The sequence below is a fragment of the Mus musculus genome, chromosome 2, assembly GCF_000001635.26.
Source record: "Mus musculus strain C57BL/6J chromosome 2, GRCm38.p6 C57BL/6J".
Classification (NCBI taxonomy): domain Eukaryota; kingdom Metazoa; phylum Chordata; class Mammalia; order Rodentia; family Muridae; genus Mus; species Mus musculus.
This window is the reverse complement of record NC_000068.7, coordinates 163,038,580-163,064,748: the sequence shown is the minus strand read 5'-3', so window position 1 is coordinate 163,064,748 and position 26,169 is coordinate 163,038,580. Positions and strand designations below refer to the sequence as shown.

The following is a 26,169-nucleotide window of genomic DNA, read 5'->3' as shown; positions in this document are numbered from 1 at the left end:
CACAGTACTCTGAGACACTCCTTTATTACAAATATGGGCCGCACCTCCTGGAACAGCACCCTGCTTGCACCCACCTACCAGGTGATAGCCCACCTCCTGGAACAGCACCCTGCTTACTTATACCCACCTACCAGGAGATAGCCCACCTCCTGGAACAGCACCTTGCTTACACCCACCTACCAGGTGATAGCCCACCTCCTGGAACAGCACCCTGCTTACTTATACCCACCTACCAGGAGATAGCTCACCTCCCTGGTAGCATCTTGGCGATCTCAGCCCAGCGGTTACCCAGGACTTTATGGGCCTCACAGATTATCCTGTCTTCCTCCTCGGTCCAGCATGACTTCTTCACCTCGGGGTTGAGGTGGTTGTGCCAGCGCTCACGGCACTGCTTCCCCAGCCGGCCCTTCAGGTGCTTGGCTATCAGCGTCCACTGTTTGGTGCCATACTTCTTGACCAACTCAATGACCTTAAAGGGAACATCAGTGAGGGACCAGCCCCTGCATCGCCTTCACTCAAGCATCTAGATATCCAGTGGGCCTCGCTTTGCAGAGTTTATAGAGCTACAAAAGCCTATGAGGTCAGCCCCAACCATACTATAGGACATGATAATGCCTGTCCCTCCAGCACTTCTGTGGACATCAAACCAGGAGACTGTACAGCCTCAAGTCATGACTAACTAGACCTAGATTTCAGTCTTCCATCACCTCTTAGTAAGGTTCTCTTGCTCAGGACATAAACAGTAACAGTCAGAGCCACCAGTGCTGGGCCCCGCCTCACGCCTCAATTCTTGTCAGTTTAGGCTTTTCCTGACAGGGTTTCTCCAGGTTTAGCCCCCCTGGCTGTCCTGGAACTCACAGAGATCTGCCTGCCTCCTGCATTGGCCACCACCACCCAGGCCAGGCTCCCCTCTTGATTTCTGATACACACATGTTCTCACTGCACAGAGGCAAAACCAAGGGAGAGTACTTATGGAAAAAGGAATTTTGTGTGGAAATATTCTATTTCATTTCTGTATAGTTTAAAAAAAAAAAATTGAGACAGGGTCTCACGCTGCAGAATAGGATGGCTTTAAACTCCTTAGACCCCTGCCCTCCCCTCCCCAGTGCTGATTACAGAAGTGCACCACCACATCGGGTTTGCTAGGATGTCATCCTTTTTCAGTAATACTTCGTTTGGATGTTGAGTGTTCATCTACAATGATCAGTGCCTTTATCTCCTGCTGTTTTTGGGTGCTGTGCCTGCCAAGGCGAAGCAGCACTTTAAGAGTTAACACCAGGGCTACACAGCACTCTACCAAGAAACACCACAAAAGCAACCCTGGGTCAGAGTTTGGGGGATGTCAACCCTTCTCTGTGCCTTGATTGACCCACCTCAGAGGACTATGGGAACAAGGCATTGAAATGTCAAGTGTGGCAAACTCCTGTAATCCACATGGGAGGTAAGATAGGAGGAGCAGGAGTTTAAGGTGAGCTTTGGCTACACAGCAAGTCTGAGGCTAACCCAAGCTATATGAGAGACCCTGCTTCAAAAAGAAAAAAAAAAAAAAAAAACCCTAGAGAAGGGACTAGAGGGAGGTGTAGCTCAGGGGCAGAGGAGCTTTGCCCAACGTACAATAGGATTCGTGTGACGCACCTGAAAACCAGGCATCTCAGTTTTATGGTTGTGTGGTATAACCTTTATCACTGTGACTATCACATTATCATAGCCTCAATGGCCGCTGCCACTGGCTAAGCAAGCCTCTTATGTGGACCACCCATTCATTACCTATCCTTGCCCTAGTGGCAGGCATGGTTACCAGTTAAAAGCTGGGTAGTTTCACTGGATAGTGGTGGTTCCTGGCACTTGGGAGGCCGAGGGAGAATATGAGAGGCAGGTGGATTTCTGTGAGTTTCAGGCCAGCCAAGGCCACATGGAGAAACCCTATCTCGAAAAACAAACCCCAACAACAAACAGCTGTCTGGATAATCCATGGGGCGAGGTAGCCGCTCAGCCTGGCACTCAGAAGGCTGGGGTTTGAGGAGTACCCTAGGTCAGCTTATGCTATAGCATGACTATGGGACCAGCAGAACTACAAAGCTGGCCTCTCACACAACACACATCCACGCACAAGTCCCTGAAGTTGTTGGATGGTACAGGGATGCTCAGACTCACTGCAAGCCCACTGTGTGTGCTGCCCCTTTGCCAGCCAGCACTTACCTTTTGATCTTCCTCTTTGGTCCATGGTCCCTTAACAAGGTCGGGATTCAAAACCCTCAGCCACCGGTACTGGCATTGCTGGTCTGTGCGGTTCTAGAACAGAAAGAATGCTGGGACAAGATTGAACTCTGGTTGAGCCCCGAGCTCAGGGGGCAGGGTACAAGCACCTTAGGCAGCCATGTGAGATCCGGTTCCTGGGTGCTTTCTTATTTTGTTTTATTTGATTGGTGTCTTTTCTTTTTGGTTTTTCAGACTGACAGGGGTTGGTCGAGGTTAGGTCTACTGCTATTATAATGCTAACTTCTCCAGTTTACCAGCTTTTGTTGTGCAAACCTTGTTCCTTGATTTACAATTATTGGTTAAATAAAATTGGCTGGAGCCAATTACTGGAGGGACTAGAGGTGGGTGGGTTTGGAGTCACCTGGTTGGAGGAGGAAAGACCAGGGAGAGGGGGAGGGGAGGGGGAGGAAGGGAGGGGAAGGGGGGGGGAGAAGGAAAGGAAGAGAGAGGGAGGAGGAGGGGAGAAGAAGCCTCTAAGAGAGGAGAGGTGCCATAAGCACGTGGCCAGGAGAAACAGGAAGTATCTGGGGCACAGGGCTGGGGAGGTAGCCAGACCAGCAGTCAGGAGAGTAGATTAGAGGTGACCCCCCCCCAGTAATTGTCAAAGCCAAATAAAATTACCATAGTCCAAGTCTAGTTTATTCGTACGTAAACTAGTCAGGAATAAGCATAAATTGGTTTGACTACAAGATTTCTCTGTGTATTCCTGGCTGTCTAGCAACTCACTCTGTAGACTAGGCTAGCCTGGAACTCAAGAGATCCACCAGCCTCCACCTCCCCAAGGCCTGTGCAGGAAGCCTGGCCTCCCAGCCTCAGCTCACCTATGCTAAGCTTTCTAGACAGCACTCACAAGGGGCCACCCAGAACCCTTGCTCTGGGGGAGGCAATACTCACAGGAAAGTGACTGGCCAAGAACTTCCAGTCTTGCTGTCCAAACTGCCTCACCAGGGCCCTCAACTGCTCGTCCTGCCAATGCAAGAAAGACACAAGGCTTGGTTTAGCTCACATGTATGGAGAGTCTTACAGACGCTATGATAGCAGTCATATTCATACATTTCTCAGGAACTGAGGGCCTACTAAGTGCCAAGTGTGTTAGTTGCGGTAGCAGGAAGCCACAAAACTGCTTGAAGGGAGGCAGATGCCAATCAAAGCCTCAGGCAAACAGAAGTGGAGCCGGTCTGTGCTGGAGGATAAACTGGGAGCTACAGTGACCGCCTCTTCTTCAGGCAGGGCAGTTTTAAAATAAGAGATAGCTAAACTGGGGAGAAGGGAGGGAAGAGGCTATGGCTGGAGAGGATGATGGTGATAGATAGGCCAGTAGGACTGACTTAGGTACTTAGAGGCAGCAGATGTTCAAGGTTCAATGTGCTTGTTATAAAGTATCCAAGAGCAGCCACAGAGTGGGAAAGTTTCAGAAAACAACAGCCAAACAAGGGCTCTCCATATATTCCTCTGTGTTGGAGACAGAGGCGATCCTAAAGTATACAACTAGCTAGCATTCTAGAGATCCACCTGAAGTCAAAGCAAACCAACCAAACCCCACAAAGGAACCATTGGTTTTGGCACTGAGGGCTGGCAGTGCAGCTGAGCCGCTACAGAGCTTGCTTGCTTGCTTGCTTGCTTGCTTGCCTAGATAACTGTGTTCTCTCCAGCACCTACTACAGGACAGTGAGAAACTCAAGCTCAGCCTCAGCTTTGCAACACTTGGGGAGGTCCGCCCAGCAGACATGAGAAACCCTGTCTCAAAACAAAAAAAGGCCAAAGAGATTGCTCAACGGATAGAGGTACTTGCTAAGCCTGACAACCCGAGTTCAATCCCTAGGACCCAATGGGAGAGAACTGACCCCAAGGTATTCGCATGAGCAAGCATTCTCTCTCTCTCTCTCTCTCTCTCTCTCTCTCTCTCACACACACACACACACACACACACACGTGTTAAAAACAAACAAACAAACAAACACACACACACACACAAAGAAAAACAGCACACACCAGTTCTCTCTCATCCAAAAATAATACAGAAAGTTAATTAAAGGGGATGGAGAGCTAGCTCAGTGGTTAAGAGCACTGGGTATTCTTTTATAGGTTCATCTCAGCACCCACATTGCAGCTTACAACCATCTGTAACTCCAGCTCCAGACGACCTGGCCCCCTCTTCTGCCACCAGGCACACAAGTGGTGCAGGCAAAAATACCCATACATATAAAATAATAATACAATTATTTTGTTTTAAATTTTTTTTTAAATAAAAAGTAACATATTTAAAATACAAGGATACAGATTTAGCTTCCTGGCAGTCAACATTACTTGGCCAAATGCCCCGCCCCTCGCCATGTCTAAATTTCATCTCCTCTGTGCTGTATGAGGAGGTATCCCGAGGAGGGTTGGAGGGGGTTTAAATCACAGACTCTGCCCTCAGTATATATCATCAACACATGCGGTGCGTTAGCATCCTGAGAGTAAGTCTGTTACTTAAGCCAGTTTGGCACTGCCTCTTGCGAATCCCTCTTAGCAGCGTGAAGCTCCACGCTGCCTGGGAACACACAGTCCCCCATAGGTAAGGAGCATGCCTTCCAATTAGATGAGTAAACCTGTACTCCTGATAAGCTACCTAGCCTCTGGAATTAGGCTGTAACAGCAGAGAACACACTAGGAGAGAGGGCAAGAAGAAGCACATGAGAGATTGAGGTCCCGAGGTCTGAGGACTGACTGAATAACCCCCAATCCTCAGACCTTAGAACCCGAGCATGCTCTGAAGAGGTAAGGAGCAGTAGATGGCCAACCAGCCTTTTCACTGATGGAGACATCAGACCGGCAGCTGGCTGACCAGCCTCCACCCTTGGGGCCGTACTCCCCCTCCTCCTCAGTCCCCCGCAGAACAGCGGCGAGGCTCACCTCCTCGTGGGTCCATTTAACCTTACATCTGTTGTCTCTCTGCTCCAGGAGGTCTGAGTCCACGTCCTGGTAGTGTAACTCATCCAGATCCTCGCTGTGGAAGCAAGGGAAAGGTCACGGACGGTCTGTTTACACACCTGTACCTGGGGATGGTAGCGTGTGGCCAGGGGCAAGGCAACTACAGGGAGGTTTGGGGCAAGGCAGGCCTTTCTTTTCTACTTGTACAAAGGTAGACACAGGCTGGGTGTGGCAGCGCATACTGGTGACCCAGCACTCGAGTGGCAGAAGAGTTCAAGGTCATCCTAATTCAAGCCAAAAAATATAGGTAGAATTTTACCTTCTGTTTTTTGCTTCCTTTTGGAGGCAGTCTCTCTAAGTAGTATCTCTCTCCTGGCTGTCCAAGAACTTGCTGTGTAAAAGAGGCTGGCCCCTTAGCAGGGCGTGGTAGTGCACCACCACGCCTTTAATCCCAGCAAGCTCTCGGGAGGCAGAGGCAGGCCGATTTCTGAGTTTGAGGCCAGCCTGGTCTACAGAGTGAGTTCCAGGACAGCTAGGGCTACACAGAGAAACCCTGTCTCGAAAAAAAAAAAAAAAAAAGAAAGAAAGAAAGAAAGAAAAGAAAAGAGGCTGGCCCCTGTGCTGTGAGTAAAAGCGTGTGCCACCACACTCAGCTCCAGTTCCACCTCGAACTCAGAAATCCGCCTGCCTCTGTCTCCCACCCAAACTCGGATCTTACTGCCAGTGCTGGTAATCAAGGCATGGCCCAGCCTCTGCTTTGTTTTCTTCTCAATGAACTGGGTTTATGGACTTTAAAAATCACATGTATTTATTGGTATGTCTGTGTGTGCACACCAGCACCTTTCCCTTGCTGAGCCATCTGCCCGGATGAAGCTTACACTCTTGTTTTTAATTTGTTGAGGCAGAGTCCTGTTATGAAGGCTGGCCTTGAAATCAAGGTAATTCTACCCTTTTTTGAGACAGGGTTTTTCTGTATAGCCCTGGCTGTCCTGGAGCTCAGAAATCCGCCTGCCTCTGCCTTCCAAGTGCTGAGATTAAAAAGGCGTGCGTCACCACTGCCTGGCAAGGTAATTCTACCTTAATCTCTGCTATTATAAATTGCAATTATAAACTTAGGCCACCATGCCTGGCTTTATTTTCTTTTTTGTAGCTTTATTTTTGGGATTAAAAAAAAAAAATCACCCAGCATACACAAAGCGGCTTCTAACCTCCACCTCACCACAAATACAAAACCCAAATTCTTCACAAAGACAGTGGTATTCGACGGGGCCATATTTGTATAGGTCTATAACCCCACCGCTCTGGAGGCTGAGACAGATCCGCTGCAAATTCAAGGAGCTAGAGACAGACCGGTCTCAAAACAGACAAAAAAATGATATCCAAAACCATATTCCCACTTTTTTTCTTCTCAGTAACAAACTTACACTGGGTATCTCTCTAGTCCCTGGCACTGGATGCTTTAAAGATAACCTGTCGGGCTGGTGAGATGGCTCAGTGGGTAAGATCACCCGACTGCTCTTCTGAAGGTCCAGAGTTCAAATCCCAGCAACCACATGGTGGCTCACAACCATCTGTAATGAGATCTGACGCCCTCTTTTGGTGTCTGAAGACAGCTACAGTGCACTTACATATATTAATGAATAAATAAATCTTTAAAAATAAAAGGATAACCTGTCATCAAACATGCAACACTGCAAGCATCTTAAGTTTGTCCTCAACAACGTTTTCCATTCTTTTTTTTAACTTAAAAAAAATGCATTTATTTTATGTGAGTACACTGTTACTTCCTTCAAATCCACTAAAGAGGGCATTGCATTTCAGATGGTTGTGAGCCACCACGTGGTAGCAGGGAATTGAACTCAGGACCTTTAGAAGAGCAGTCAGTGCTCTTCACCACTGAGCCACCTCTCCAGCCCAAGGTTTTCCTTTCTTTTTATCTGGATTAAAGGCCTATTCCACCACACCAAGCCTAACTTTGTTCATTCTTTCCAATTCTTGACTGCACGTGGGCACAATTAAGGGAGAGCATAAAACTCAGAATACAATTATTTGATGTCTGGAGGCTTTAAAAAAAAAAAAAACTAACATGGAAGTTTTCGTTGTTTTTGTTTGTTTTTCAAGACAAAGTTTCTCTGTGTAGCCGTAGCTATCCTGGAACTCAATCGTAGACTCAGAGATCGGCCTGTCTCTGCCTCCCTGCTGGGTTTAAAGGCACGCACCACTATCACCTGGCTAACATGGAATATTTTACCTGCTATCAAAATCCTATTGCCTAGTTTGATGGTTTGAGGAAGGAGATCACACTATGAATGCTAGTTAGGGACTGGAGAGCTGGCTCCACTAAGGAACATACTGCCCTTGATGAGGACCTAAATTCAGCCTCCAGCACCCTTCCCACAACCTCCCAGCTCCAGAAGGGTCCAGCCACTCTGGCCTCTGTGGGCACCTACACGCAAGTGCACAAAACCACCCACAGATACATAACTAAGGGAGAAAGGCAAACAACCAGTTTTTCACAGAACTTGGTTAATCCTTCCCCGGGACCTGCACTCGGTCACCTCGAGCAAATACGAAAGGTTAGTCAGTCATATGTAACTGGGAAGAGTAGAGATTTCCAAACGAGCAAGACGAGCCACACTTTGTGCCCACAAGTGTGCAGCGTTGGTGTCTGCACAGCCCTCCCTGTCTTCCCTCACACTCAGCACAGCCTCCCTCCCTGTCACTCCTACACACATACAAGCACTCTGGAAAGCCAGGTCCAGCCCTCAGCCCCAACCTCTGCTCTTGACTTCACCCACAAAGGTCAGCTCCAACTTCACATCCTGGAATTTGGCACAGAAAAGGCCTAAAGAAATATTTGCCCAGGGAAGGAGTGGATTTGTGAATGAATGGATACTTGCAAAGATGCTGCCTACGAAACAATTCTAAAAAAAAATCCCGACGAAAACGAAAAGAAGTTCCTAAGCCTAGCAATACGCGTCACAGAATCCAGAAAGCAGATTTGTATTGTCAGTGCTGACCCAATGCACGCCCCACCTACCATTGTAAAGCAGGAGGCAAAATCTACTAAACATTATCAGTTGAGTTTGCTTCTCCAAAACCCAGCACGAGGCCCAGATTCTATTAGAAGCTCAGCCGGTGTCCTAGGGAAAAGGCTCTGTGTAAGAGAGCCTGAAGCCTCAGTGCTGTGTAATAGTGACAGTATTTGGAGGGCGGGGGTCCTTTGAGATAGGTATCTCTATGTTGCCTTGGCTGCCCTGGAACTCACTCTGCAAACCATGCTGTCCTGTATACTGAAGAGATTCACCTGCCTGAGTGCTGTGATTAAAGACATGTGTTGCTGCTACCCGGCATGGTCACACTATTAAACAGATGGGAGTATCCATCAGTCACACACCTTCTTGCGCATTCTCAAGGGCTCCATTTAACAGACGGGAAAAGTGAGGCCGACAACGATTATGTCACACCAAGCTCCACATTTTTACACCCTAACCTCCCTAGGAACCGTAGCATGAAAAGCAGAGGCCAGTGTGCTGTTTAAAGAAAAGTCACACTTTTGTATATACACATACCCTTTCTCTTGCCCTTGTACGTTCTGGGCTATGCTCCAGGGAAAGGTGAGTCAGAGGCCAAGAGGGAAGTGGGCCACTGGGGTACAGGGAGTCACACCATGTGGCAGAGAAAGGCTCGTGAGGATGCAGGGGCACAGAGTCCACACTTCACAAAAGAGACCCTCAGATAAGCCCGGGGCTCTGGGATTAGTACTTCCAGATGCCCTTCCTGGGCACTGAACTGTCCTAGACACCGGGGCATGGGAAGCCACCCTGATCAGCACCCACAGACCAAACCAATACCCAACCCAGCCACGAAGAACTCTGCAAGTAAGCAAGCAGGCATCTCTGTGCCTTATCTTCATCCTAGGCCAGGTTCGGCCATCTGAAGACGGTGGAAAGGCGTTCTGAATTGGAAAGACCCAGAAGGAACACAGCAGAACCCAATTATCCCACGCCTTAGAAAGGCTGGAAAGCCCCGCGATTAGGCCCCAGATACACAGGTGTCCCAAAAGTCCAGACTTGACCCAGCCACCTAACCTCTAGGGAACTAAGAGGGAAACCCAGTTCCTGCCTTTGGCTCAGAGGCTGCTAGCAGAGCAGTCTCGTTGCACACCAATAGTCTTTACTCATCCCCAACTGCCCAAAACTAGCGTGGGACAGGAAGAAGGCTTCTGAAACCAAACCGAACCGGCCGCCGAAACCCCATGAGACAACGAATTCCCCGTCTCGCATCCCGCGGAGGGCCCAGGGGCTTTGTGCTTCCCGGAATGCTAACAAGAAAGGAACGCCAGCAAATTCGAGCCACTCTTGATCGACAAGTGTCTCCCAGGCTTCTGCCTTCCACTCGCTGCGACAAGGGGAGACATTCTCCCTACCCAGTAATGGGCCTCCAGCTGACACCGCGAGCGACAGCCTTCCTTCCCCACCCTGCAATTAGGCGGGAGATGATGGACCTCACCCAGGGCTGGGACCCGGTCTAGAGGGGGAACCCGCGCTTTCAGACTCCCGGGCCCAGGAGGCCCAGGAACCGAGCGAGGGGGTCCCGATAGCCTCTTAACGTGGCGCGCGCCCCTGCATCGGGCGGCGCAGGGTGCATTTCTCCCGGGGATCCCCATCTCACGCTTGCCGACCCAAGGAGAAGGGAGAGGACCCCAGCGCGCCCGCAGCCTCTCACCAGCGCGTCCGCCGAGACATCCCCCCGGCCCGGACCCCGCCGCACCCTTACGCCCGCCGGCCGAGCCCGGAGCGGGAGCCGGGCCGGGGTCAGGACTCAGGCTGCTCGAGCCGCTCCGGGCCCCAGGCGGTGCTCTCAGGCGTCAGCGTGTCTGCAGGTCTGGTCGCACGTTCCCAGGAACTGCAGCTGCCTAGGGAGCGCACAGAACCACTTTCCTATCTCCCGCCAAGTGCGTCGGCGCCGCCCGGCCCTGGCGCGCGAGCGCAGGGGCGGAGCATACGGAAGGGGCGAAGCGTACAAGACACGAGGGGCGGAGCCCGCGCGCCAGAACCCTAGGAGGGGCCTACTGTAGGGGCGGAGCCCAAGCATGGGGAAGAGGGGAGTGGTTTACCGGAGGGCAGAAACCGAATGTGCAAGCGGGCAGATGCTCTGTTAGTTGGCAATCTACTGTGTCCAGATACACCTACCTTAGGGATTCAATGAGGCGCGAGGCCTGGCTCTGTGTGAATCTTAGATAGACCCCGAGCCACACACATAGCAAAGACTGGAAGAACTGAATAGGAGAAACTTCCCGCCCAAATTGTCACTGCTTGGGACGGTCCAAGCCACTATCCCTAGAGCCCCCATGCTCCCTTTGACTGGGTTTGTATCTTTTCCTTTGCAAGCCTCTTGCTTCTTCAGCTGCCTCAGAGAGACCCAGCTCAAAATCCCAACATTTCTCTCACCAAACTTAAACCTCTCTTCTGTCCGGGTTAAATCTTTGTAACTCCATTTAGTAACGGCCTTCCAGATCACCACGCCAAGACACAGAGAGGCGAAATTAAGTCTTGCAGCTTTTGCTTGGGCCGTATTTGGACCAGGAACTCCCCACATCTTCCCCGACTGGGGTCTCCTGCCCATCTGCTTGCATTTGTGCGCATTTCCTCTGCTGAACTGTGAGCATTCTGGGATCCCAGCAGCCTTTCCTAGGAAATGTATTAAGCCCAGGGGGAAGGCTTGTTGGCTTACGTTCAATTTCTGATGGCAAGGGTTGTCTCTTTCAGGTTGTCATTTACTACCTAAAAACTGAGTGTCATCTTACTGGGACTCCCTGAAAGGATAGGAGCCTGGAAGAACCCCAGCCAAATGCCCTTTAGGCTCAGGCCTCAGATCTCTTTCCAAAAACTGCTGGCCCCTTTTAGACAGTACAACTCCGAAAACTTCATTTACTACAGAAGGATGAAGACTTGAAAGCTACAAGTTTTCACCTGGCTTAATTCAAGGCTTCCCCCCACCCCTCTCCCTTCAAAGGAGTTCATGTGGATCGCTGCTCTTCACGGCTAGTGTGCTTTACAGTGAGATCTCCTCGGGGGTGATTCCCAGCCTACCTTTCCCTAGTTCCATTATCTCAAATTATCAAACTTCTCCATGCCTGCTTCCTCACCTACAAAAACAGTTCATAGAAACCTTTGATCTTCATAACAACCCAATGAGTTATATGCTTGTATTACCCGATAGCAGATGGAGAAACTGAGGCACTGACTTCCCCAAACTGTAGTTCTAGAGTTTATAGTAAGGAAAGGGGTAAGGAAAGGGCAAATGGCTTTCCTCCTAGCATCTTTGGCTTGTTTGCAAATTAAATGGATAGGAAATAGATTAACGGGAGGAAACTCAGGTTTAATTACTTGCATATCCATTGGAGTCCTGTAAAATAATGACATCATACAAAGGCTCAGACGTTTGAAGCTTCCTGGGGTACAAAAAGGAATGAGGTCCAAGGACTTCTGTAGGAATGGTGGTGACACAAGCTAACTAGGGATAAGGAAAGGAATTATGTGGCAAACAGGTGGTCTTGTCATGCAGATAAAAGTCTCCCAGTTAAAAGAAAGATATAGGCATCAGCCGGTTCCTAGTACAGAATGCAGGCTAACGCAGATTTCCTTTACAAATGTAAATTTCTTTTACAAAAGGACTGCCTTGCAAAGTTATTTCCTTGTCTATAGTCCCTGCAGAATAACCAGGTCAAAGCATGTTGGAGAAGTGGGAGATTATTTTCTCCTACACTTTATTTTGGGGTACTGTGTACAAACCTTTAACTCTAAGCAATACAAGTACATGAATATGTATAAGGCACATATAAGTATTATATCACTGTTAGGTGGCTTTTGTTGCTGAGGGTAGACCTAGGCCACCCTACATGCCTTACTCAACCCCTGTAGCCTTTCTGCTGGTCCTATGATTATATTCTGCCTTTACCTGTCTTCACACTTGCCCTCTGAAGTCCAAGAAGCTGCTCCGCAGGCTGCACACACACTCCCTCAGATTACCAATCTCCTTGTGAGCAAAAGCAGGGCCTAGAAATTTGCACAAGGTAAGTGCCTGAGGCAAAATGCAGAGAGCAGATGCGGAGTCCACATGGGACCAGAAACTGGAGCCAGTTAAACAGGACACCAGAGCTAGAGGAGCCTGGAGATCAGGGTTGGGGCAGCAAGGTCACTCCAGTGTCACAAGGAATCTGGTGACCTCCACCAGTGTGTCCTCTAGTTATCAGCAAGTCAACACATAACCCCTGGGGAGAGCATTCCTAGAATCCCGGGGCAGTCAAACCTGGGAGTGGTCTCTCGGCTCAGAACGGATAACAGAATTGCATTGGGGGAGGGGGCCTGGAAGTACCTTCTTGGGAAGGAAAGGCTCTAGTCATTTAGCCATTCAATTATCTGTCCTGGGCTTCCAAATCAAGGCTATTCCTTTGTCAAGAAGACAAAGATCAAATCTTGTTAAAATACTCTTGGCCTAGCAACAAGAAGGACACAAAGTTATTGACTGATGGTAAATAATAAGTAGGATCACCTGCCTGTGTCCAGAGTCCCAGCATCCATCTACTGAGCAACTTTTGTTTTGGTTTTGCTTTGCTTTGTAGGGCCACACTTCAAACTCTGGGCCTTTGCCTGCCAGGCAACCAACCTATAAACAAGCTCCACCCACTAAGCAAACTAAGACAAAAAGCCATTCAGTAAACTGCACTGATCACACAGGTGCTGGGCTGGCAGAAGGAAGCTGCGTGCACCTACCCAATCAGGTCACTTTCAGCTCTATAGAGTTGGGTTATTTAGGAACTGGCAGAGTGGACAATGTAGGGAATGACAAAGAACACCCATAGCTTAGCAGGGAGGAGAAAGATTTGAAAATCTATGCAAGGTGTGGCGTCACCTGTCTAATCCCTGTACTCGGAAGGCCAAGGCAGGAGAATCCCAAGTTCAAGACCAGCCTTCACTACACTGTGACTTCCAGGCCAGACTGAGATATAAGGAGACCCTGTACCCCAAAGGTAAATCTCCTTGCAGTAGTGGTGCATGCCTGAAATTTCAGCATTCTGGAAGGCTCAGGCAGAAGAATGGAATGTTCAAGCTGCTCCCTATCTAGGGAGATTCCCGATCAAAAGAAAAAAGGGGGGGGGGGGAGAAGGTGGGTGGGAGAGAGGAGGAGTAGATGAGGAGGATTCTCAGAGACTGGCAAGACTTCCACGCCATTCTTGCCTCCTTTCTGATCACAGTCTAGATCTGGCGCTCTCTTCAAAATGCAGTCAGTACCAAAAGCACAAAAGATGCTTAAAAGCTGGACATAACACAGATCTGGAATCCTATCTTCTTCTTAGGAAGTTGAGGCAGGAGGATAACAAGTTCAAGGCCAGGCTGGGCAACTTAAGTGAAATCTTTCATAAAAGTAAAAAGAGAGCTAATAATGTGACTCAGAGGTTCAGCGCTTGTGTAGCCATGAGCACCTAAGTAATATCTAGCAGTAGCAACATCATCAAAACAAAAGCAGGAGGAGGAGAGAAAGAATGAAAGGAAGGAAGGAAGGAAGGAAGGAAGGAAGGAAGGAAGGAAAGGAGAAGGATAAAAAGAAAAAGGCTGAGCATAATAGCACATACCTGTAACAAAGCACTCATGAGGCAGAGGCAAGCATTCTACGACAGACAGCCTGGTCTACATAGTAAGTTCCAAACCAGCCAAGACTACATCTTCAGATCCTAAAACGAAGTTATCTTAGAAGGCTATTCTCCAAGCCTCATCAGCCCTTAATAACTTCATCAGAGCAGCTTTGACTCTTCGAAGTGTCCCTCAATGGCTTGTTGATATTTCTTCACAGAAGGCTGGGGGGGGGGCTCATTAGACCCTCACCTGAGATCCCCACCTCCTTCCTACATCTCCCTCCCAGCTGTCTACCAAGTCTTGTAGACTCAGGCTGGAGAACATAGCATGGCCTCCTTGCGTTAACTCAAGAGGAACTCCATCTTCACAGCTGAGGTGGGGGTGGGAGGGGCTCAACGTCCCAGTGAGTTCTGCAAGTCAGCCCAGGATACTCAGTGGTTCTCCAAAAAGGACTCGGGTGAGTCCTTACTTTGGTCTGTTGGCTGGCGGTGCCTGTCTGGGGTAAATGAACATCCTAGTCTCCCAGGAAAAGCTCATGAAATGCTGATGGACTCCTGTAATCCTAGCACTCAGGAGGCAAGAGAGTTGTAAACTGAAACCACCTAGAGCCAACTAGTGAGATTCTGTCTGAAAAAAAAGAAAGGAAGGAAGGAAGGAAGGAAAAGAAAAGAGATGGGAGGTGGCCTTGGGTTTTTTTTTTTTTAAGATTTATTTATTTATTTATTATATACAAGTACATTGTAGCTGTTTTCAGACAGACCAGAAAAAGGCATCAGATCCCATTACAGATGCTTGTGAGTTACCATGTGGTTGCTGGGATGTGAACTCAGGACCTCTGGAAGAGCAGTCAGTGCTCTTAACCGCTGAGCCATCTCTCCAGGCCCTGGAGGTGGCCTTTCTATGTAACCCAGGCATGAAACTCATGCTATAGCATCAGTTCTCAACCTGTGGGTCATGACCCCTTTGGGGGTCAAATGACTCTTTGACAGGAGTCACATATAGATATACTGCATATCAGATATTGACATTACAATTAACTCATGACAGTAGCAAAATGACAGTTATGAAGTAACAATGAAAACAATTTTATGGTTGGGGGGTCACCACAACATGAGCACTATTAATGGGTTATAGCATTAGGAAGCATATAGACCACTGCTCTATAGGCCATCTTAAACTTTTTTTTTTTTCGGTTTTTCAAGATAGGGTTTCTCTGTGTAGCCCTGGCTGTCCTGGAACTCACTCTGTAGACCAGGCTGGCCTCGAACTCAGAAATCCACCTGCCTCTGCCTCCCAAGTGCTGGGATTAAAGACATGTGCCACCACTGCCTGGCCCATCTTAAACTTTTACATCTGCTTTATCCCATAGCTGTTTTTCTAAAGACATAAATAGGTATCATACAGGCCTATACTACCAGCTAGAAGGAAGTTGGTGTGGGATTAACTAAGTCCAGGAGTTCAAGAGCAGCCTAAGCAACATAAGTCCCTGTCTCAAATAAAGGAAAAGAATAACTAAAGTGCCGTGGTGGCTTGAATATATGTGGCCCATGAGAAGTGACATTATCAGGAGGTGTGGCCTTGTTGGAGTAAGTATGGCTTTGTTGGAGGAAGTGAGTCACTGGGGAGGTGGGCTTTGAGGTTCTATGCTTAAGTCCCGCCCAGTGCAGGGAAGAAGTAGTCTCTTCCTGGTTGCCTTGGGATCAAGATGTAGAATTCTCAGCTCTTCCAGCATCATGTCTGCCTGCACACTGCCATGCTTCCCACTATGATGATGATGATGGACTGAACCTCTGAAACTATAAGCCAGCCCTAATTAAATGTTGCCCCAGTTAAGAGTTGCCTTGGTCATGGTGTCTCTTCATAACAATGAAACCCTAACTAAGACAAGCACACAGCTGTAACTAAAACTGTACACATGGCACTTGGGAGGTAGAGGCAAGGTTGCTAAAGATCCAATGGCTGGCCTATAAAGCAAGAGTTGGGGAGTGGGGGATGGGGTAGAAAGAATCTTGGTAGTGTGTTCACTGACTAGGCATGAAGGCCTGGGTGTGATCTCTATTACCCACATAAACCAGGCCGGGTGGCCCAGACCTGCAACCAGAGGCGGAAGCAGGAACATCACTGAAAGTTTGAGCCCTGTTTGTCCTACATGGTAAATTCCAGATTACCCTGGGTTCTACAGTGAAACTCTCAAAAACCAACACCCCAAATCAACCAACCAAACCCACTCAAAACTGCTCCCCCAAAACAGGAAGGGAAACCTTTCATCTATACACCCATTGTATGGTCAAACCTTCAAAAAAATAAATGTATATGCCCACACAGATTTTCACATGTATATTAACAACAGCCCCAAACTGAAGACATCCCAAACCCTCAACAACTGCCTGGGTAAACAAATTACAGAGAGAAATTGATTTTGAAATGCTTTGCTAAAAGAAGCCTGAGAACAGGATGATGGCTGCCATCTGTATAAAACTCTTGGAACTGCAATCCCACTTTAAAAAGTGACAATGGCTGAAGAGAAGAAGAGAAGCTCGCAGGGGGACACAGCAAGTTTTCTCCTTTTGCATCACTCTAGGGGTCTCTCCAGACTCACTGGAAGAAGCATGGAGCCTGAAGACCTGTCAGTCAGCACCTTGGCTCTTTCCCAGCGCGAGTTCATCGGCAGTCTCCGCAGCTTGACAGCGTGCATCGGCAGAGCTGGCGGCCTCTAGCGGCCGAAACTCAAGCTGATTCCCCTCTCTGCAGTGGGAGTCCTAGCTCCCAGCATTGCAAGCTTATAAACACACAGTAGATTTGTCCCTATTTGTCAAGTTAAAGCATATATTTCCATTTACGGTAACACTGGTTGCAAAGAGGGCAGCTGGATGGCTGAAGAGGGTGGAGTTCTTTCCCCTTACAGCCTATGGATCACTGCTCAAGACTTACATTGTTAGGGTGTTTTTGTTTAAAACTAAACCAGAGTTTAGTGACACACATTGGTTTATTTCAGTTTCAGAAGACCTGGTGCCCTCTTCTAGATCCACTGGTACCAGGCACAGACAAGGCGGACACACATAACATGCAGATAAAACTTGAATACACATAAAATAAAATTTAAAAATTAAAAACTTTTTTTTAAAAGACAGGGTTTCTCTGTGTAGCCCAGACTATCCTAGAACTAGCTATGAAGACCAGGCTGGCCCCAAACTCAAGAGATCAGCCTGCCTCTGCCTCCCGAGTGCTAGGATTAAAGGCTTATGCCAATAAGCCCAGAAACCCATAGACAAAACAAACCAAACAAAGTCAGCCAGGTGGTGGCCAGAGGCCTCTAATCCCAGCATTCGGGAGGCAGAGGCAGACAAATCTCTGAGTTTGAGGCCAGCCTGGGCTATAGAGGGAGTTCCAGTATGGCCAAGGCTACATAGAGAAACAATGTCTCAAAAAAAAAAAACACAAATAAACAAGTAGACAAACAAACAACACTCCCCAAATTTCTATAAGGCACAGGAACAACAGAGTTTTAAACAGCCCTCTGATGCTTGGACACTGTGTGGTTTCTGTTGCTGTGGAGTAGAGTTTCTTTATGTCCCTAGTCCAGCCTAGATCCTCCTGCTTCAGCCTCCCAAGTAGCTATGAATACAGGGGTGCTATACTGTACTAGCTGGTGTTTAGAGGTAGCTGTGGATTCCTTTGATTTGAGACAGGGGTGTGTTGTATGGCCCAGGCTGGCCTGGAATTAACTTGGTATGTCAGGATCCTCTCAACCCTCAGCAATCCCTTTCCTCAGCCTTGAAAGTGCTGGACTGAAGATCAGGGGAAAAGTGCGTGTCTCCTGAATATTTCATTATATAATGTCATTATCACCTTTGTCCTATATATTAACACCTGAACTGCCCCCATGTCCTTAATTTTTGTGAGATTTATTTTATTTTGTGTGTTTTTGCTACATGCAGCTATGTGCACCATCTGTGTGGCCAGAAGAGGGAGAGAGATCACTGGTCTGGAGTTATGGATGGCTGTGAGCCATATCTGAGTGCTGGTAAGAACAGCTCTCATCTACTGAGCCATCTCTCCAGCCCCACTCTTTTCTTTTTGAAACAAGGTCTCCATAGCTTAGGCTGGCAATTCACCTGCCTCAGTCTTTCAGATGCTGAAACTAAAATCATATGCTATTGTGCTTGGCTCTCAAAATGTGTTAGGATGAAAGGAATATGCTACACGTGTACCTTGTTTTGTATTGTTTCAAATTAGTCCATGGAATCAACTTTAGCTTGAGCAGTTACTTCCTGCTAGGCTCTTGTCTGACTTTGAACTAGCCCAGAAGTCTGCACAGTGTTCTAACAAGCTCAAGCACGAGGTACTTCTTCTTCTTCTTCTTCTTTTTTTTTTTTTTTTTGGTTTTTCGAGACAGGATTTCTCTGTGTAGCCTTGGCTGTCCTGGCACTCACTCTGTAGACTAGGCTGGCCTCGAACTCAGAAATCTGCCTGCCTCTGCCTCCCAAGTGCTGGGACTAAAGGCGTGCGCCACCATGCCGGGCACTAGGTACATCTTTAATAAGAGATTCAAATCTTGGGGCTGGAGAGATGGCTCAGCGGTTAAGAGCACTGACTGCTCTTCTGAAGGTCCTGAGTTCAAATCCCAGCAACCACATGATGGCTCACAACCATCCGTAATGAGATCTGGCATTTCTGGAGTGTCTGAAGACAGCTACAGTGTACTTACATATAATAAATAAATAAATCTTTTAAAAAAAAAAAAGAGATTCAAATCTTGAGCAGGAATGAGAAAAAAGGATATCAATGACAGACCATTTTATAAATTACAAAAGCTCAATCACAGATTTAATTTATGCCAATGAATCATCTCTTCCATCTGGGCACTACAAAGGATGGGCAAACCTTCCACAGCGTTAGAGAAAAACAAGTACAGATACTTTCCTGAGAAGAATTCAAAACCACAGAGCTCAGCGGGCGGGCGGGCAGAAGGTACTTTACAGTCGTCAGAAGTTCTGGAATGCCATTTCAGTCACATCAATATCATGTTCCAGATGAGCCAGGAAACACAGAATTTTATTTTATTTAAATTCAGAGCCTGAAACAGGAACTCTTTGGTATTTTGAACATTAATTCGACATTCAAAATCACCATTAGCTGGGATAAGTGGGGATTAGCTGGCCTAAAGGCTGATTCTAAGCCCAGGATGAAGTTCTTACAACTCCAGGACAGATTGTGCACACTGCCACAGCAACCATGTGTCACTCAAGTGCTGTTATAGGTTCTGACACAAACAGCACAGCAGACGCTGGCATCAGTGTGTACTGACCAGCTCTGCTCACTCTGCTGAACGCTGGCACACTAGATCCCTCCAGCCTAGCTCTACTGTTTCTACACCACAGCACTTACCATCCTCTGGCGTCTAAGTGTTTGCTTACAGATTACGCTACTGTTTGTGGGGACCCTCCAGCTAGAACAGAAGTTCCATTCTCGAAGGATCATCATCTGTTGTTCATCTGGGAGACAGACACTTAGTAAGCACTGAAGAACTAATGAATGTTGCAAAGAGTGAGTGACATCACCTGAAGGGCTGCCACCTCAGTGGGCCTCCTGGTTCAGTTTCTTGAACTCCACCACTTGGAAGAAGATGTGTTCAAGGATATGTTTGGCATCCTGTTGATCCTTTGGAAGTTTGCTTGTTACTCCAAGAATGTCGCCACACTTCCTGACATAGAATTCCAGGTCTTCATCAGTACCTAAACACAGAACAGTCTGGTTAACCCTTAACTTCCACTCTGTCCAGAATCCAGACACTGGGTTTGAAGTGTTCTCTTCTGCTCACTACTCAGTTCTTCTTACAGTGATGTCATCACAGATGTGCTGCTTGCGTAGATAAAGGCAAAAGTGGCATATTTTGTCATTCTTCAGGGAGACACTCTCATGTCATAGCCCAGGCTGGCCTCAAACTTGTAACAATCTTCCTGCCTTAGACAAGTTCCCTGAGTGCTGGGACTAGAGGAGTGAGCCAACACCCCAGTCTGGTATGTTCTAGCTTTCCCACTCCCCAAATCAAGCACTGCACACCACACAGCACAACAGCAGCCGTAGGGACTCAAGGTACCAGGTTCTAAATATAAAGGGCACTGTGAAAAGGTCAGATACAAAGTTTAAAGTAACATTTATGCAACCCCTGGTGGTATACACCCAGAATCCCAGCATTTGGGAGGCTGGGGAAAGAAGATTACAAATTTGAGACCAGCCTAGGTGACACAGGAAGACTCTGGCATATAAAAGGAAAATAAGACTTGGGGACATGGCTCAGTGGTAGAGTACCACACTGCAGTGCTGAGGTCCAAGCTCCAGTCCTCAGGGAGGAGGAGTGACATTTATCATAAGACTATTAGAGAAAAGTAAAGTTGTGGGTTCACTCCTTAGTAAACAGAACAACCCCACCGCTTACTGTACATTACCAGAGAACAGCGGGGACTGACATAAGGGGGCTCATACTTGTCCTCACACATTGGAGAGGCTACATCAGGCCTGCCATGAATTTGAGGCCAGCGGAAGTGACCTAGCTGAGTTTCAAAAGCCAGGTTACAATACAGTGTGAAACTCTTCTTTCAAAAACCAAAAAGAAGCAGGGCCTGATGGGAAGTGGACACAGGGGAGTCAGGGGTTCAAAGTCAGTCTCAGCCACATACTGAGTTCAAGGTCAGCCTGGCTATATGAACCCATCTCAACCCTTATCCCAGTCCCTGAAGATTAGAAAAACACAAAGAAAAATGTACTTGTCATAACAATGGCCTTCTATAAAGCCATTCCTAGCAGTCCTATATCTAAGATGTGTGGGTAGTCATTACTGCTCTTCTTGAGCTAGGGTAGCACACTGTAGCCAAGGCTGGCCTTGAACTCAGTAATTCTCCTATCTTAGCCTCCTGAGTGCTGGATTATGTGAACTGTTGTTAACCAAGGTCCATACCACAGATTAAATGTGAGACAAGTGACTACCATTCCTTTCTAGTAGCCATGAAGGCTATTCCCAACTTTGTTGCTTTTTTTCCCTTTGAGGGATGGGGTCTCTCACATAGTTCTGACTGTCCTGGAGCTCACAGATCTGTCTGCCTCTGCATCTTGAGTGCTGGTATTAAAGACATCACTATAATGTACAGCTTGTTGCATTTTTAAAATAAATAATTTCATCTGTGTATGCTCATGTTTTTCCTTAAATTGTGTTTTTAGGAGTAGGGCTGCTGCTTGCAGTGGGTGGTTAATTTTATGTCTCTTGTCGTTTGGGTGCAGGCCTGTCTGCTGTGTTAGAAACTGAGCATATCAGGAGGGTCAACAGGCAGGAAGACACTTCAATTTGAAGTCTAGAAATCTTTTGGCCTGGACTCCTTTTTCTGTTCTTGTCTTTTATTTTTTTTTTTTTAAGATGTATTTATTTATTATATGTAAGTACACTGTAGCTGTCTTCAGACACTCCAGAAGGGGGTGCCAGACCTTGTTACAGATGGTTGTGAGCCACCATGTGGTTGCTGGGAATTGAACTCAGGACCTTCGGAAGAGCAGTCAATGCTCTTAACCACTGAGCCATCTCTCCAGCCCCTGTTCTTGTCTTTTAAAAGAATACTTAATTGTTTTATTATTATTACCTGTGTGTGTGCTAGGGCAGTGGTTTGTACATGACACCCACCTGGAGGTCACAGGACAACTTTATAGAGTTGGTTCTCTCCTTCCACTTGCAAGTGGGTTCCAGGACTGAAAGTCAGGTAATCTGCCTTTCTCTACAAGCTCCTTCACCTGTGGAGCCATCTTGCCAGCCTGTGAATCTTTCTAATCTAAATGTTCCTGTGACCAATGACCCAGGTCGGCAAAATGGATGCCAGGGTTAGTAGTCAACTTGGGTCACTTAGTTCATCAGAACCAAGAGGCTATGGGGGTCAAAAGTGACACTTCAGTCTTCTGCACCATGCTCGACCGCTTGAGATTAACGGACCTCAGAGGACCGCATTCACATGCAATGAAGACATGCTCAGCGTCATTCATCTACCCGGATTCAGTTCTCCAGGAACCATCTTTAAGCATCTCTTTATGCAAGTCACAGAGGTTCATGGTAAATAAACCTCATAAGAGAAACAATGTAACTGGCCAGTACTCACACTTGTTGGTGATCTGAGCCAGGCGCGCCTTCTCAGAGGAGAATGTTTCATCTAGGTCAAACAGCTCCAGGGGAGGGGGCGGCAACTCCCGGAAACTCGGAGGGAAGACCTAGGGGAAGTGCAGTCTTTTAGCCAAGAGTCTCTCAGAGCCTAGCAGTGACAAGAGCAGGAGCAATGAGAAGCTGACAGAGCCTCTCCCCTGGGAGGAGCCTTCCCAGCTCCACCACTTCATCCATTAGGCCCATATCAAGTATGGCTGAGTCTCCTGTAAGCAACCAAGCAGAGCCAGCTTTAATCACACCACTAAACTGACCAAGCCAGGTAACAGTGCCATGGATTCAGCCAAGCCTGGCACTGAGGGTTGTGCAGTGACATCACAGCTTGATGGCTTTCTTTGTTTTGAGATAGGTTCTTGATATATATATATATCTATCTCCATCCCAGGGAGACCCAAACTTGTGGTCCTCTTGCCACAGCCTCCTGAGTCGTGATTTACACGTGCACATCACTACAGTCAGCTAACTATTATGTGTTCTTTAGGACCAGAAGTCACTGGGGAAGCAGATGTATCTTAGTATAGAAAGGGCTAAACTTAACATCCCCCGGCATGGCCCACCCGTGAGCTGGTAACTACCAGCTCTCATGGCAAGTAACCTGACCTGTAGGATTTGCCATTTTTTTTTTTAGGATATAAACATCACCATCAACAATTTCAAGCTAGCAAATTAACAAACTAGCTCTTTAAGATTCCAGAATGTATTGATGCCTTTAATCCCAGCACTAAGGAGGCAGAGACAAGTGAATCTATGGGTTTGAAGGCACCCTGGTCTACAAAGCAAGTTCAGAAAAACAACCCCCCTCATGAAGGAACGAACAAACAAACAAAAAGACCCCAGAATGTATGGGGATAGGGAAAGATAGCCAATGTTCAGTTAACGCTGAAATCAAAAGTTGCACAATGCCGAACACATGGCTGCTGTTCTGTAGCTGTTGCTTCTAAACTGAAATGTTGCCCCAGGAAAGGAAAACAAAGACTTAAAGGAGTTAGGAAACTTACAAGGTGTAAGAAGCTCACAAAGTTACAAGACTCACCAATCTCTCTGAGGTTAAACAAGCTATACAGTGTGGGCAAAGGTGGGTGTTACTCTCAGGTGGGACTTCCTTGGGCAGGACACTCCAAGATGCAATTTTCCTAAGTATTCACCTATGCTGGGGTTGGGCTTTTAGGTGATGCAGCTCACTGAGAAGTCCCCCTTTCCTGCCCTCCTGTGCAGAACTCCTCACCATGCTCATATAAGCAAGCAACTTAAAATACCTCACTGGTTTACCACAGAGGACTTGGGTGGAATCGTGCTTTTGGTCTGTCACCAGTGTCCTCTAGGGTGAACATGGCTGTTCATGACTTCTCAGCAACTCACACTGCAGCTGCCCCCAGGCTGTTAAAATCAAACTAAGGATCTGAGTGCCCAATGCCTGGGCAGGCATCTCAAAGGCTTTCTACCTCAATACCCAGTGTGGTGGCTCAAATGAGACTGGCAACCATAGGCTCAGGTGTTTGTATTCTGGGTCCTTAGTTGGTAGAACTATACTGGGAAGGGTTAGGAGGTATGCCCTTGCTGGAGGAGGTGTGTCACTGAGGGTTGGTTTTGAGGTTTCAAAAGCCCACACCAGGCCTAGTCTTGTGCTCTCTCTGCCTCCTACTTGTGGATCAGATGTAAGCTCTCAGCTGCTGCTCCAATGCCATGCCTGCCTGTATGCTGCCACTCCTTACCAGGATGGTCACGGACTCACCTTCTCAAACTTAGCAAGCTCCCAATGAAATGCTTTTCTTTCATAAGTTGCCTTAGTCATAGTGTTTCTTCACAGCAATAGTAAAGTGACTAGGGCACTGGGGCAGTCTCATATACGCCTTCCAACCCCACGCCCTCAAGATGGAAAAGTTCAATAGCCAGGAAAACCCATGCTCTGACTCCTCAGGCACTCTCACATGGAAGTCATAGAGAATGCTAACGATGTGGTGTCTGAGCGTGCTTACAGGCTATGCGCTGGGACTCCATGAGGGTGCCATGCATAGTACAGACTCACCGCAGGCTGAAGGGCTGGCAGCGGCATCTCAAACTGAGGTTGGACGAGCTGAAGTGGTTCATGTTTCACATTTAGTTCCTCGTGAGCCCTGGGTTAATAAGCAGACAAAACATGGGAATGAAGGTGAGACACTGGTAAAGCACAGCTCACTGCTCACACTGTGGGCACAGCAACACTATGCAGAAAACATCCAAAGTGTGTTGTCTAAAGAGCTTGGAAAGCAGTTCAGTAACGGGGCATACGCCCAACAATTGTAAAACCTCAATGCTTCCAGAAAGCAAAACGAAACAAAACATCTGTTCTGGGCTGCTGAGATGGCTCGACAGGTAGAAAACTTGCCACCAGGCTTAAAGACCTGAGTTTGATCCCCAGAACCCACGTGGCAGAAAGAGAGAACTGACTCCTGTAAGTTGTCCTCTGTCCTTATGTGAGCATGTGCACAGACAGACAGACACACACACACACACACACACACACACACACACACACGTGGAAGTAGGAGCCTCAGTTGAAGAACTGCCTCCATCAGATAGGCCCGAGGGACATTTTCTTGACTACTGCTGATATAGGAAGGCCCAGCCCACGCGGACAGTGCCAGCCTCTGAGCAGACTGCCCAGAGTGAGCCAGCCGGAAAAAGCACTCCTCTGTGGTTTCTGCTTCACACTCCTTCCTTAAGCTTCCAGCCCTGACTTCCCTTGGTGACCTGGAAGTGTAAGATTAACTAATCCCCTTTCTCTCCAAACTGCTTCCAGTCATGTGTTTATCACGGAAACAGAAACCAAACTCTAACATACAAAACAAAATACACTGTAATGCCCAGAAAAAAGAATGCTTCTGCAGAATCACCTTTGCAGACCCTTCCCTCTCTGGGGCCCTGCAGTCCTGTCAGAGCTGGGAGAAGGCCCTTACACACCATCCCAGCGGCCTTGGCTTTCACCCACGTGTACTGGGACCCTTGTGGCTCACTGCGTCTCTGGACTTGTCTCTCCTACTGGAGAGAGCAGTGCAGTATGAGCTGCTTCTGGGGAGCGAGCACATGGAGCATATGAACTTCCCTGTGCTCACTTTCCTCAGCGAGTACTGACGGCATGTCACTGTGGACCTGACTGACACACACACTGTGGCAACGAGAGACGAAGGAGGCTCGCCTGAGACTTACTCTAGAGAAGAGACACACGGCACACAGAACACTAGGTAACAGCGAGGTATTCACAGGTAGTATGAAGAAAAACCAATCAAGGACAGACAGAAAGGGGACTGGAAGTAGGGCTGGTCAGAGGAGCCTGAGTAAGAGAGAGGGGGAAGTTACCTTGAAAAGTATTCTAAGCTGAGTCAGGCATGTGTAGCCCAGTACCCAAAAGGCTATGGAAAAAAGATCATTCCAGGCCAGCCTGGGCTACACTGTAAGTTTCAGGCCAACCTAAAGTACAAAGTAAAATCTAATTAAAAAAAAAGAAAAGAAAAGAAAAAGCTTTAGGAGGCAGCAAAGACTAGGCAGAAGGGGCTCAAGTCCTTCGTTGTCACAGCGAGGTGGGGAATACGTAAGAGGGCGTTAGAGACCCAAAGGCCAAGCTCAAGGGGCTGCTATGGCTTCTGCTATGCCTTCACTGTCCTTTTGTACTGTAAGGTAATTCTGCAAACAAACTCCTAGTCCAGTTTAATTTTTCTCCTTTTTCTACTCATTTAGGTTTTCTGAGACAGAATCTGACTTGTCAGCCTAGTAAGTGCAGCGATTATAGGCCTGACAACTCTTACATATGTACCTCATGAACATTTGGTACATATCTGTGGCCTTTCAAAATTCAGTGAGAAGCAAATGGCAATGAGCACACAACTTCCTGCAGAAGAGAGGCGGTCGCCTGAACTACTGCTACCAATCACTGCCTCCATGTTCTCAGGCTGAGGGAGAGCCCTTCCTAGGGATGTGGATCACAGGGTCAAGTCAAGTCTGACAGTGTCTCAAAACAACTGAATGAAGAGAAAAAGGAGAAAATCAAACTGGACGAGGAGTTGCAGGAGCTCGCAGTTACGTATAGGAAAAAGGACAGATTCCCACGGAGAAGACAAGTGACGCCCAGTGAGCGCCTCCTACTACACCATGTGCTCTGCCCTGTGCTGTGCAGGGCCACTGAAC

At 47.7% G+C, this 26,169-nt stretch overlaps 2 protein-coding genes across 8 annotated transcripts in view; both read right to left on the bottom strand.

Annotated features, from left to right (window-relative positions):
* Mybl2 (myeloblastosis oncogene-like 2) overlaps positions 1 to 10,422 on the bottom strand; it is a 30,362-nt gene extending 19,940 nt beyond the window's left edge. The window contains exons 1-5 of one of the 5 annotated variants that reach the window (XM_006498875.4): positions 9,901 to 10,422; positions 5,155 to 5,248; positions 3,154 to 3,225; positions 2,200 to 2,292; positions 249 to 469 (exon numbers count right to left, since the gene is read on the bottom strand). In XM_006498875.4, the coding sequence (XP_006498938.1) occupies positions 249 to 469; positions 2,200 to 2,292; positions 3,154 to 3,225; positions 5,155 to 5,248; positions 9,901 to 9,920 (500 nt within the window). In that variant the 5' untranslated portion in view covers positions 9,921 to 10,422. The remainder of the gene's footprint in view (positions 1 to 248; positions 470 to 2,199; positions 2,293 to 3,153; positions 3,226 to 5,154; positions 5,249 to 9,900) is intronic. The other 4 variants (XM_006498876.4, XM_006498873.4, XM_006498878.4 and 1 more) reach the window with 4 other exon arrangements.
* An 8,171-nt stretch (positions 10,423 to 18,593) lies between these two features.
* Positions 18,594 to 26,169, bottom strand: part of Ift52 (intraflagellar transport 52) — a 29,039-nt gene continuing 21,463 nt past the window's right edge. For 2 of the 3 annotated variants that reach the window (NM_001356522.1, NM_172150.5), the window contains exons 11-13: positions 24,035 to 24,122; positions 21,950 to 22,058; positions 18,608 to 19,546 (exon numbers count right to left, since the gene is read on the bottom strand). In NM_001356522.1, coding sequence (NP_001343451.1) covers positions 19,389 to 19,546; positions 21,950 to 22,058; positions 24,035 to 24,122 — 355 coding nt within the window. In that variant the 3' untranslated portion in view covers positions 18,608 to 19,388. Of the gene's footprint in view, positions 19,547 to 21,949; positions 22,059 to 24,034; positions 24,123 to 26,169 lie in introns of all 3 variants that reach the window. The other variant, XR_374472.4, reaches the window with a different exon arrangement.